This window comes from Chiroxiphia lanceolata, chromosome 2 (genome assembly GCF_009829145.1).
Source record: "Chiroxiphia lanceolata isolate bChiLan1 chromosome 2, bChiLan1.pri, whole genome shotgun sequence".
In the NCBI taxonomy this organism is placed as follows: domain Eukaryota; kingdom Metazoa; phylum Chordata; class Aves; order Passeriformes; family Pipridae; genus Chiroxiphia; species Chiroxiphia lanceolata.
Window position 1 is genome coordinate 96,416,737 of NC_045638.1, and position 13,077 is coordinate 96,429,813.

The window sequence follows — 13,077 nt, forward strand, 5'->3', positions numbered from 1 at the left end:
AGGAGCTATTTATGTCACATTTTGGGAATCCATCCTGCTGTGGAACAGCTTTTGCTCTCAAACAGTGACCCTGCTGTGTGTCATGGCACGTAAGAATAGGAGTAGCAGCTGTACCAGGCTGGGGAAAGAGAGGAGCGGTGGCAGTGGGAAGGAGAATTCTGAGCAACACCTGATGCCCATGTGCATTCAAGTTCAACAAAATGAGGCTTTTGGTGCTTGGCTGAAAGGAAATTTCAGATGTTTGGTTGATGTGGTCACCCACTGCCATCCACTTAATGGGCTCTTGCCTTCGCAGAAATGAAGATATGTTCAGCTGTAGGTATTGTCTGTAGCGTGTCCAGCTGAGGAGAGCCTGATCTGGAGCAGTGGGAACCACCCAGGGACAACAGCTCTTACACTGCTCCACTCTACTCTGTGTTCCTTTGTGCTCTGCCAGTGTACTCCTCTGGTGGGGACTGCACGCCAGGGACAGAGCTCGCCGCTGCAGCAGCAGCGCTGCGTTGCTCTTGAGATGCTGGCAGGGTCCGGCACTGCAGTGGCGTTGCAGGGCCTGGCTGGACTCTTCCCTGAGCACCCTGCCTGGGAGGGTCAGGGCTCGCATACCTGTGATCTGTCCTTAGCCCTTACTCCCACATCACTGCTGGGCCATAGGCTGCACCCTTGCTGCCTCCCTGGCTGACCATGGCTGTGCTCCAATCCTTGCTTGCCAGGCAGGGAAGGACTGAATTGCTCGAGGAGACAAGAGGAAACAGCAGGAGCATGATTTGCTCTTGAGCTTTCCTCACAGGGCTGGGAGCAGTACTGTGTTTAACCACCGCATTAGCTTTCCAGGATCATACTTTGCAACACAACGGAGAATTTGTCTTGCACGTTCAGAGCTGGCAGCCGGGAGCTGACTTGCTTTGTGCCGAACAAGCCGTGTTTGATCCCTCTCTCTTTTCCCTCCTGCCATTTTGCTGCCGGGGGTAGAGGGCAGTGGGGGAAGTTGTTAGCTGGATCCTGTGAGTGTGTGTGAAGTGAGAAGATTAGAGCAGGCTCATCACAGAGCTGAGGTGAAGGCAGGATATCTGATGCAGGGTGGGTTGTGACATCCTCTGGCAGAAGGGGGTCATGTCCCTCAGTGAGTGCAATGGGGTGGGTTTTGGGTGCTTAATTGTGTGTGCAGCAGACTGCTGAGTTTGGGCCTGCTGCACATCTCTTCTGTCTTACAGAAGAGATGATCAAAGGGTTAACGGAGAGAAGATGATTAAAGAAGAGTGTGGGAATTATGGCACAGAGCTGTCACCACAACATGCTTTTGAGAAAGAGGGCAGAAAACACAGTCTCTAAACCCACTATTTAATTTTTTTTCCCCAAAACGAGGTAAGAGCTGTGTCTTGCTGCAGCACACCATATTTCATTAATCCTAGAAGCTTGCCTCTTCTAACTAGTGGGGCTCTGGCAGAGAAGTGGGGGATTGAATCTGCTGTAAAAAAAAAAGTTTATTTAGAGTTACAATAACAATTAGAAAACCACAGACAATTATCCCAGGTTCAAGATGACACAACATATCATTGATAATGCTGTAAAACTCCCATCATGTTACAGTAATAATTTAAACAGGAGCTTCACCAGGTCCTAGGGCTCCCTTCCTGCCTCTTCATCACTGTAGGCTCTAAATATCATTCACTCCTTCACAAGGAAATGAAATACCCCTGCTCCATCTCCATAGGCTAGGGCCATAGCTGCTGTTCTGTTCCCTCTGAGGCATAATGGGGAAAATGTTGCTGAGACCCCAGTTCTCATGCATCTTCCTCCTCCTTCTCCTCACCCCTTGCAGTGCCCATCCTGGCAATGGTGCAGCCAGCCTGGGGAACCCATGCAAGGGTTTTCCAACTAAATGCCGCCTCTCAGCAGCGTGCCCGTCTGTTCGCCGGAGGAAAGAGAGGGCGGAAAGCTTAGGGGCCGAGAGCTGCTGGAGTGACAGGCACAACATAAACTGCGATGAGTGTTACAGCAACATGCTGGGAAATCAATGCACTGAGCAGTGGTACCTCGGCGGGAGGAGGAGCAGCAGTCACGGGGGCTGGGATTCAAGCACCGAGACCCGAGTGAAACAGAACAGGTGGTGAAACCTCCAGCCTTGGTGTTCAGCAGGAGAGGAGATGTGGATGCCTGAGCCTCGCTCTCCTTTTCTTTGCTCACTTTCCCACCTATCAATAGGCACAATGTAATGTAATGTAATGTAATGTAATACTTCCAAGACGGGAAAAAAAAGACATCTTCTCTATCCAGATGGAGTTTTCTTTGGAGCCTACCAAGGCAGGTTTGCAGGAGTACTGCTTTGGCCCAGAGCTATGCATGAGATTGGCAGACGTGGGAGAAGTGAGGACCAGCAGCAGGGCCTACTCCTGGTTCCTGCCCATCCCCCTGCCAGATGTCCTGTCCCATTCTGATATTCAGGGACCAGGAATGCTAGTGGGCAGCCCCTCCATCCCATTCAAGCATGACCCATTCCCCCTCCTCTCCCTCCTGTGGCATGGCTCAGCCCCACTGTCTGCATTTGCATGTGAGGAAACTGAGGCTGAGGGAAGAGTGCAAGGATGACCTGGCTTCCTTTCTCCATGTCCAGTTTTCAACCATCCTCTCCTGGCTGGTTGTTATGCAGTTGTTAGCCACTGTGTGACAACTAGAATGCGTCTGTAGCAGGTAAAATGGTGCTGTCACTAAAAACCTCAGGTGTCATACTTGGCTGTGTTGTTTATGAGGGGGCAAGGAGGGCTAATGGGGCATGGCAGCAAGGCTTTTGTCCTTCAGTGTCTGTGGTTTGAATTGGTGTGATATCAATAGTTCCCAAGTCCCTGCAGTGATCGTGCAAGGCATGACCACCACCACTCACTGGTCCTCTTGTTAGCCACCTCAGAGATGTCAAGAAATTAAACCTGAAACTGTAAGGACAAGCAAAATTAATGGATCAGAAATCGTTTATTAGCTTTCACTGATGCTGATGGTAATGCTTTCAATAAGCCTAATGAGAAGTGTTTGACTGTCTCTGTGAACTTGATTATTGATTATTAGTGAACGATAAGAGTCATTTGATACTGGCTGATGCCATGCTCCTATTGCTTTGCAGTTAAAATGTCAGTTAACATGCCATTTAATATCTATTAGTATTGAATTAGCACTTATACACCTGTGAAAATCATCACCATAAATCCTTATTAAAGCATGATCCATACAGCTGGGTGGCATCTCTGGCAGACTAAGAAGGTGCGTGTGTGCAGACAGACATACTGAGATGCATCATCCACATAGATGCATGTTCAGAGCATGTCGGGACTGGGAATTTTCACATTTGTACGTTGATTTTCCCTGACAGTTTGAGAGGAACATGTGTGCTGAACAGAGAGCTCAAATCCACTTCACTTATGTTTCCTATTTTCCTCCTTTCTTTCTGCCCTTCTCTCCTTTTTTTATTTTGGTAGCACTTGCTAACTTATTTCACGGGCATTTGCAAGGTTTTCTGACTATAGCTATTGACCACCATCTAGGGCTGACCTTGGTGGGTGTAGGACAGGTAATTACATGTTTTCTCTTCAAAAGAGAGGAGGGAGGGTCCCCAGGTGAGCATACCCTCAGAAGCGAGAGGACAAGGCTTTGCTATGACCACGGCACTGAGCTGTTACTGATATGAGGCATATGACAGGGCCATCTTTGCTGCCTCCAAAGAGAGTTTCATAATGACTAGGTGCAGGACAGAGCCACGGAGGGCTGCGCTATAGGTTTGGAAAGCAGCCTGGCAGGGCTGGTGCAGTGCCCTGGATCTGCAGGAGCCCAGCAGCACATACAGGTGTTCTGGAGGATTTTCAGAAGTGACTGAGAACTTCAGCTCCCACTGACTTCAGCTGTTAAACTGCTTAGCTTTTCACCACCAAAAGACCTAACTCCTGATTCTTGGTGCTGTTACGACCCTACGCAGAAACGCACGTGCAAGAGGGCTCGTGACCCTTAGACAGCCAGCTCTGGAGGCAGTCTGGATGTTCCTACAGGGCTGCTGCTCCCAGATCTGGGGCACACTGCCCTCCTTGGGTCCTTGCTTTCACCTCCTGTCAATGCTGATTACAGCCTGGGACAGCCAATGCAACTGGAGTCATGCCCCATTGTAGTAGTACTGTTTTCTACATGTAAGTGGCTGCTCATGGATTCCCCTGCCTCTTTCTATTTGACAAAAAGCAGCTTTTTTAAAAACAACTGAGATCACACCTGAGAGCTCACCTCAGGGGCAAGTACCTGCCTGGCTGGGAGGGTGGGCTCTGGCCTGAGGGCCAAATCCTCTCCCCACCCTTGGCTGGATGGCAGTAGTAAGGGACAGGATCTGTTGGGCTGCTGTCTAAAGCAAATGTTTGTTGGATCAGGACAGAGTTGCTTACAGCTTGGCCAGCAGTGTGGTGAGCCTCTCATCGATGCTCACACAGCTTGGTTTCCTCCTGCCCACAAGTAACCCCAGAACAACTTGGACACAGCATCCATGGGCATGCCAAAAGGGGAGTGGGTGAGAGGTGCCGGCCATAATGGTAGGGTCACATCACAAGGGATGGCAGCTGCAGCACGGCGATGAATGAAATGCATTCAAATAGAGGAACTTGGAAAATGTCTGAACCCATGCTAAAAGGGCTGTATGAAAGCCTACTGTCAAATATTTGTCTTATCTTGAAGCAAATCTTATCCTCTCCTTTTCTCTTTCAAATACAACAATGCATGAATAGTGAATAGGGACACAATCCTGTGCATGTGATCTAGAAGACTCTGCTTGAGCAGGGAAGTTTGACCAGATGACCTCACTGTGGTCTTTCCAACCTTACCCATTCTGTGATTTTGTAGCAGTGGTGGGGAGAGGTGCTGGCTTATTTGGATGCTGTGACACTGTGGGCAAGCTTTGAGAGATGAAGGAGCAACACCTCTGGAGACTGAGCTTCCCCATTTATCCACAAAACAATATGGTGTGAGCTGCTGCAGGGCAAACCCTCTCAATCTATCTGGGCCCACCCTGGTGGTACAGCTGCCAGGAGGAAAGAAGCAGTATGGCTCTGTGTTTTCTTCAGCCCTGGTCCTCTTGAATAAGACACAACTGAGAATGAGCAGGACGTGCCCCGTCATTGGCATCTCTGATCTCTTCTCTGCAAGTCTCCTGGTGGTGGAAGTGATGCAGAGCAGGTGCCTTTGCCAAAAATGTATTTGTCTTCGCGCCTAGCTTGTCCGCTTTGTCAAGAAAACAAAATATTTCTCATGCAGTTGCAACAGGTTTAGTCAGTCCTCTGCCTTGTGATGGTTGGCAGCTGGGGCCATGGCAGTTGCTGCTCTCCTGCTGCTTCTCTGTTTGCCACCCCTAGCTGTCATTCCTCTTCCTGTCCACCTGAGATCTTCACAGGACATGCTGCGTGTCTCATAGGGATGGCAAGTGACACCTGCAGCCTCTCTTTTTCAGCCGAGATCTGCCCAAGCAGGCGGATGTGCATCAGCAGGGAATGGCGTGGGTGGGTGTTGTATATGTTAGAAGGTAAAGTTTGAGCAGTGAATCCCTCTTTCGCCAACCTATTTTGGTCAGAGGGATTGTAGAAGGGAGATGCTATAGTCTCTCCCCGTGTGCTGCTGAAACCGAGGGATGGAGGAGCTGTGCCCTGAGCTGACAAAGCTGGAGCCCTGAACCTTTGCCCTCCAGGCTGGAAGAAGTCTGGGAGTGTAACTCTCTTGTATACTCAACTTTTGAAGGTGAGGGAAAAGCATAGGAAGAAGTACTTCTCACCTTTCCCATTGTCAGGGTTAGAAGGGATTTGGTGATCAGGATCTCTTTTGGCCTTCTAAAGTAACTTTTGGTGCAGGTATAAAGAAGAGAGAACAGGAGACATGGCCACCTCAAATCCCATGGTTTCATTAACCAAAAGTTCCTGAAGCCCTTAAAAAATCATTGTGAAATACATGTCCATGGGACAGCAATGATGAGAAGATGCTGTGGTTTACTGACAAGGCAGGAATGTGCTATGAAATTTCTAAGGAAAGTAGTAAAGTGGAGGGACAAAAAGGAGATGGTGGAGAGGGTTGTTGATCTCCTGCTCACCTTTCTCATCCTCTGCAGGTGTTATGTAGAAGACAGAAGCTCCAAGGTGGCCTGGTTAAACCGTTCCGGCATCATTTTTGCTGGAGAGGACAAGTGGTCCCTGGACCCTCGAGTAGAGCTGGAGAAGAGAAACCCCCTGGAATACAGCCTGCGGATCCAGAAAGTGGATGTCTATGATGAGGGGTCCTATACGTGTTCAGTGCAAACACAGCATCACCCCAAGACTGCCCAGGTTTACTTGATCGTGCAAGGTAAGCAACATACCTGTTAAGAGAGCAAAGAGCAAAATAAACAGTGAGTGAGGGGATCTGTATCTTTCTTAGAGAAACTCCAGCCTGTGTATCCTTTATGTTTACAACAGGAGCCAGCAGGACTGTCCCCTTCCACTGCAGCACAGCATGGCTTTACTCTGCTGTCAGTTTGTCCTTTTAAAAGTGGTGACAGAGCAGGGGACACCAGTGATGCCAAGACATATTCTAGTATAATGCAAACCTGGCTCCTTGCTCAGGTTGTTTTGGCACTGAGGGGAAAGCATTTGTTCATAATGACACTTGTCAGAACATTGTGCTTGCTTCATCTCTTCCCAGGCAACCCTCTGGTTTCTTCGCCTCCTCCTTCCTCCTCAGGTTTCCTTTCTTTTTTCTTGTGTCAACAAGCTACTGTGCTGTGTTTTTTGGCCTTCCATTGTCAACTCTTTGCAAGGCTGGGGAATTAATTTCCCTGGGTGTTTTTCTGTGCTGGGTCATTGGTTTGCAGGGTGTGCTGTCACTAGGCATGTGTGAAACCTGGTACCTGAGATAGCTGCCATGTACCTTATGTTGCCCTCTCCTTTTTTAGCTGCCCTCCTCCTGTGTGGGTTGTAGGGAACTGGAAACTTGGCAAACCAGCACTGTCCTATCTGTCTGCCTGCATTTATGGTATAACAGACAGTAAACACGTTAAAGGGTTCACCAGTTACTGGTAAGAGCATTAGTGAGTTTACTTGTTCCATCCTGTCCTGACCAGAATACTAAACAAGTGAGTTTACTCAGTTTTGTTTTGTTTTTCTTTTGGTCTTCATACCATTGTGTCTATCTGCCCATTTATCTAAAATATTTTTAGAGCAGCTTAGGTGATGGATATGTATAAATGCATTTGATACATATTACTGATATGTTCGATTTCTACATTATTTTTCAGGCTGGGGTTTGTTATTTCTCTTGATTTGTCCAGTAACCCATAAGGCTGTAGATTTTATTCCTCTCAGCAAGTTTTTTAATTGCTCTGGATATAAATGCATGCACAAAGGGACTTTTCCTCTTGCTGGTACTGCTTGGCAAACCAGGGGGCTAACTAGCTTACCAAGTGTTTATCTGCAAGGTGAAGAAGTCCAGACATATGGTCAGAGGTGATGCTTTACACACAAGTGTAGTGAGACAGAGGGCTCCTGGTTTGCCTTGCACAAAATCCTCCCCCAGCAGCATGAAGAGCGGCACACACCAGCACACAGAGCAGCTCTCCGGGCCTGGCCGAGTGTTCGCTGCAGTGTGCCTGGTGTGAAATGCACTGAGCAGCCCTGGAGCTGTCCCCTGCCTCGCTGCTCGCTGTAGCAGTGCATAGCTAACTGTGTGGAGGTGGTTTATTGCTGGTAAAATCTCGCAGCACACAATTTCCATTTACCTGTCAAGAAAAATATAGGGATAAATGAATTTTAGAGCCATGCACATGTATTATTAATTTTATTTGTGCCTATTAGGTATGGGCCTAAGCAGCAAAATTGAGTTCTCTAGCTTAGCTTTCACCTAAATATATAGGTATCTGGCTCTGAACTACTGCCACCTTTCTGAGAATGAGAAAATTTAAGTTTTGACACACCTAAACTCTGGATGCCTGTAAACAAGGTATCTGTGGGTAATCATGTTCTAATACCTGCCACAGATTTAGCCAAAGACCTGTTGTGATATCATGCTTACTGTAATCCTGTAGTTAGGTGAAATTCATAGCTTTAATTTTTCTACAACTAAATTTCATCTGAAAAAACCCCAAGCAAAATATAAATAAAAAATCCTTTACAAATTGGAAGAGTTAGTCTCATTTTAAACCATGTTTTAAAAGTAATCTTAACTAATAAAACTAATTTATTAGAAAAAATATATGTTAGAATCCCTTTTGTCTCTGAGTATCATATAGTCATATTGATGCTATTTTTCTCAGATTTGCCGGTTGTCTGCCTGAAAAATAGTCTGCTGTTAGTACAAATTAAAGGAGTTTGGATATTGAGTTATGCTAAGCTTGTTATTTATTTAATGTAGTTTATTTACTTCTTGTGGTTCTGTGTTCATAAATTTCAAAATGTAGGCTATATAAAGCTCTGGGCATCCCAAAGGTAAAAATAATAAAAAAAAGAAAATACAGCTCTGGAAACATTAAATGACAGAGTGGTCAACTGATCTGCCTGCTAATCTGTGAAGAGAATTTCTGGAATGATGGTCAGTGATTCCCTTCACATAAGCCCAGGGAAACAGAAACAAGCCAGGATCAGAGACACCTTGCTGTCTTTGTGCACACAGTTGATGCCTGGATTAGCCAGTGAAAGATACTGCAATGATAGTTGCTCATGCTCTGGAAACAATAGGCTGTCTTAGGGCCATGCCCAGGCTTCCTATTCTGCTCACTCAGCACTGTCATGGATTTTTCTGATCCCCTCTGCACTGTATCCTAAAGACAAGTCCTTTATCTCCCCTGGTTCAACTCTCTCATCTCTCTATCCCCTGTGGAAACCCAGCCTCTGTTACCCCTAGAAACAATTGGGATAGCTATACTAGAGACTAAGAAATGAGTAGGCAGATATTAGAGGGCTGTTGGAGCCCTTATAACTAGAGACCAGTCCATGTCTAAAATGCCAGCTGAAATAGATGGGCTTCGGTGTATCCTGAGGATACACTGCATTTAGGTCACTGCAGTCTAATGGAGTCACCTTCTAGGAGCAGGTCCTTTCCTTCCTTGAGAAAATCAGCTTTCTCCAGGGTGAGCTCTGCTTGGTAACCTCTGCTGGCCAGAGATGCAGAAGTATATCACAGAAAGAGGGACATCACCTCTCTAATGTGTGTGCCTGTGCCCTTCAGTATTTCCAAGGGAAAAGCCACTTCTGGTTTGTCAGCCAGCACCAGTCTCCATATAAAAGCCTATTCAGTCTGCTCCTTTCATCTCTTAAGTGTTTATATCCACGGATAGTATCCTTCTCAACTGGGGCGTATTGCAGACATCTAAAAGGACATAATTAAACAACATAAAAAAAAAAATCAGAACTTCATGGACAGCTAAAAGTAGAAAAAATTTTCTTCATAGGTCTTTCCTGCTTTTCAAACATAAAGCCAACTCTGCTGGTAAAAGTAGGCATTCACTGCCAAAAGATTTGTCAGTGCAACTGTGGCCATTTCTTCTATCTTTCTGGCCCAGGTGGGCAGCACTGCTTGCAAGGTGGATTGGACTGGAGTGAGCTGTGTCTGCCCAGCTCAGTTTTTACCAGATGCTGGTGCTGTACTCTCTGCTCTGGAATGCATGAAGAGAATGCTCTGAACCACCACCTCACTCAAAGCATTTTGTGCTGTTTCAATTGGAGTGTAATGGCCACTAGCAAATCTTTCTGTTTCCTACCCCAGATATTTCTGTTGGTGTCTGATCAGAAGAGTAAACATTTGGAAGGACTTGCAAAAGATGGTCTGGTCCCTCCCTATGCAGTGAGACAAGACCAGCTCTACAGTGGTTGCCCCTAACATGTATTTTTTGAAGACACCCTGTGCCTGCATAGCTGGTGCATGTCCATTATTCACTCTCCTTGCATTTGAAAAGCCTTTAGTAATGTATGATTCAAATTGATTTTGCTGCCAATTATTTCTGGTCCGTCCAAGATATGTGGTGGTTATTTCTCCTCCTCTTCCTCAGAACTACCTTTTATCTACCTGAAACCCATTAATTCCTGTGTCTCAGATGCCTCTAGTCCAGCTTAACAGACTCACTGTTTCTCACAGGTCCTATTTTCCAATCTTTGTGTCATACATATTTCACTACTGTTTGATTTGTCTACATGTTTTCTTAAATTTACTGTCCAAACCCAAGAAAGGAGTTCCAGTTCAGGATTCAGTCATGCAGATACAAATACCAGCCATGTTTTCCCTATCACACTTCACTTACCTAACCCCAGAATGAATGAGATTTACCTTTTTTTGTAAGAGTGCCTCATTACTTTCACTTAGTCTCTCTGCAGCTTTCTAACCCTCTCTTACTGGTCTGCAGCACAGTCTGCATCTCATTCTCCACTTCTGTATTTGAACATTAATTGTTTTTCCCCCCTTCCTGAGCACAGTGCTTTGTGCTCGCTGTTGCTGGATGCCATCTGGTTGGTTTCTCCATGGAGACCGCTTCTTCAATTTACTTATGATCCTGGTCTCCAAAGCACTTGCAACTGCCCCCAACTTGGTGTCATCGACAAAAGTCAGGTGACTTCTTTCTGTTCCTTCATGAAGGTGTTAATTAAAGTATTCAAGAGATCAAGACACAAAAGGAGACTGTGGTGGGAGCCCACACAAACCTCCATCCCTGGTGGATAACGATCTGTTGATTGCTGCTCTTTGAAGCATCCTGATGGTGATTTAACATCTGCCATATTCTCGTAGCTTGTTGAAGACTGTCAGGTCTTCTGAAGTCAAGATATATCTCATAATCACACATACTGCTCCTGCATTATCTGCTATGCCAGATATCCTACAAAAAAGGGAAATGAGGCTGGGGTAGCATGATATGTGCTTGCCAAAAGTACATTGCTTATTTTTTCTTTCACTCTCTTATTATCCTCTCGGTGCTTATAAATGGGATGTTTAATCATTTGTTCCAGTATGTTGAGTGACTTGTTCCAACAGGGACACAGTGACTTCCCCTTTCCCAGCATTACCTTGGCTTCTTGTTCTTTTAGGGCGATATCCTCATGCCCTTCTCAGGCATTAAATATCAATAGAGAAATCTCTATATTCCTTACTTATCTCATCAGGGTCACAGACACAAGGGCACAGAGGTTTCAGCATGCATAGTGTTTAAAAGTCCTGCAATAAAGAGATAGGCCTGTCCAAGTCAATCTAAAGGAATAACTCTATTAGGAGGAAGCAGATGGTTGCTATATTTGCTGTCCAGAGCCTTTACAGCTAGGCATCATTGTGAATGGAGGTGTTTGGGAACTTTTCAATGAAACAAAAACATTCCACTGATTTTGACTTTTAAGTTTTAATTTAATCAGGAAGGTTTTAAAGGTCTGAGGTACTTTTTCTAGTCTAATTTGGGAAGACAAAAAGGTACAGCATTGCCACAGCCTATCTAAAAAATAGATCATTCTGTTGAGGTATGAAGAACTCATGTTCACATTTTTGCTCAGAGCCTGGGACTCCTGCAGACTCACTAACATTTCTTGTGATTCCTAGAAACTGGCTGTTCAAACATGTGAGCTCTCCCTTGGTTTAATGTTTATTTCATGAAAAAAAAATAAATGAAAAGGCTTTGTCATTTTTGCAAAACAAAAACAAATTTAGAAAATGTCAGCAGCAAATGTTCACTAAGAGGAAAGCTTATTTACTGTCCTGTCTTAATCACAAACCTAAAGTCAAATGCATAGCAGCTAAGGCCAAATCCTACAATTTTCTTTCTAACTGATAGGCATTAATGTGTGATAAAAAGCACAGAATGTAGCCTTTCTCCATTATGAATTGCCTTTGTAGAGCTCCTTGCTTGCAAAGATTCAGACTCACTAGTCATTGTTACAAAGTGGTATAAGGATGTATTTGTTGCTGCTGGGATTTAACCATAGAAAAATTATTAATAACTCTGTGAGTAAAATCGCTGTGCCTCCTCTCAGTCCACTCTCCTGAAATTAAAGAACTTTGTGCTGGTGACTGGTACAGCACAGCAGAGAGAGATCCTTTAGCCAGAAAGGCAGCTGAAGCAGTCTGGTTTCCCCAGTGTGTGAACTGCTCTGCCAGTGAGCCCCTTGGTAAGAGCTGGGTCTAGGGCTGAGGAGGGAGGGTGTTGTCCACCATCCCTGGAGGTATTTGAAAGATGTGTAAATGTGGCTCTTAGGCACATGGCTTAGTGGTGAACTTGGCAGTGCTGGGTTAAAGATTGGACTCGTTGATCTTAGAGATCTTTTCCAACCTAAACAGTTCTGTCATTCTATGATCCGCCCAGACCTTGCCTTCATTTCTGAGGAAGCAATGGGGAAAGATGATGCTTTAGACTTAAAGATTGTCGGAAAGGTCTCTGATCAGAACTGAAGCAAGGCACATGAGTGTGTATTCTAGGAGCCCGAAGTGGTGGTAACTTCTGCTGATCACCAGCCTGGGTCCTGAGCCAATGAGCCAGAGAGGAGGGGGGTGTCTTCCGATCGAATGTAGATGTGACCATTGCAGTGGTTTATCTTGTACTCCCTTTGTCATTAGTGAGGAGGTAAGACTCTTTTCAGGCACAGCCCAGTTCATCCTTAAGTAGCCATCCAAAATTCATCAGATGAATTGACCAGTGGAAATGTGATTGTCCCTCCCCTGGCTGTAGCAGGAAGCCCAGGGTGAGCAGTGCATTTGGTGCCATGAATCCTCTTAGCCTTTCCACACCTCTTTCAGTCAATCTTCACTGGAGTTTATTCCCTGCCAGAATATGTCATTGGTGGCTGTCAGGACTTGCAGGGGGTTGCTGGGAGACTGGAGCCAGGCTGGTCTTGAGCTTAGCAGATCTGTGGTGGGAGCCCACCTACCCCTGGCATGCCTGGCCTTCCCACCTCTTCGTCCAGCACTGGAAGCAGAGTGGTTTGAAGAGATTTTTCCTTTGCTAGCTAGACAGTTAGTATGTTGGAGTCAGATGCTATTCTCTGAGAGATTTTGACTTCCCCACTTTGTGGGTGCAGAGCCCAGCACTCGGAGGGATCTTTCTGAGCACTAACACTGTAGTGTTTTTCATTCCAGGGA

General features: G+C 45.8%; 1 protein-coding gene across 9 annotated transcripts in view; it reads left to right on the forward strand.

The window, feature by feature from the left end:
• Nucleotides 1-13,077, forward strand: part of LSAMP (limbic system associated membrane protein) — a 1,004,346-nt gene that overhangs the window by 832,036 nt on the left and 159,233 nt on the right. For all 9 annotated transcript variants that reach the window (XM_032681167.1, XM_032681163.1, XM_032681168.1 and 6 more), the window contains one exon: nt 6,113-6,345. In XM_032681167.1, coding sequence (XP_032537058.1) covers nt 6,113-6,345 — 233 coding nt within the window. The remainder of the gene's footprint in view (nt 1-6,112; nt 6,346-13,077) is intronic.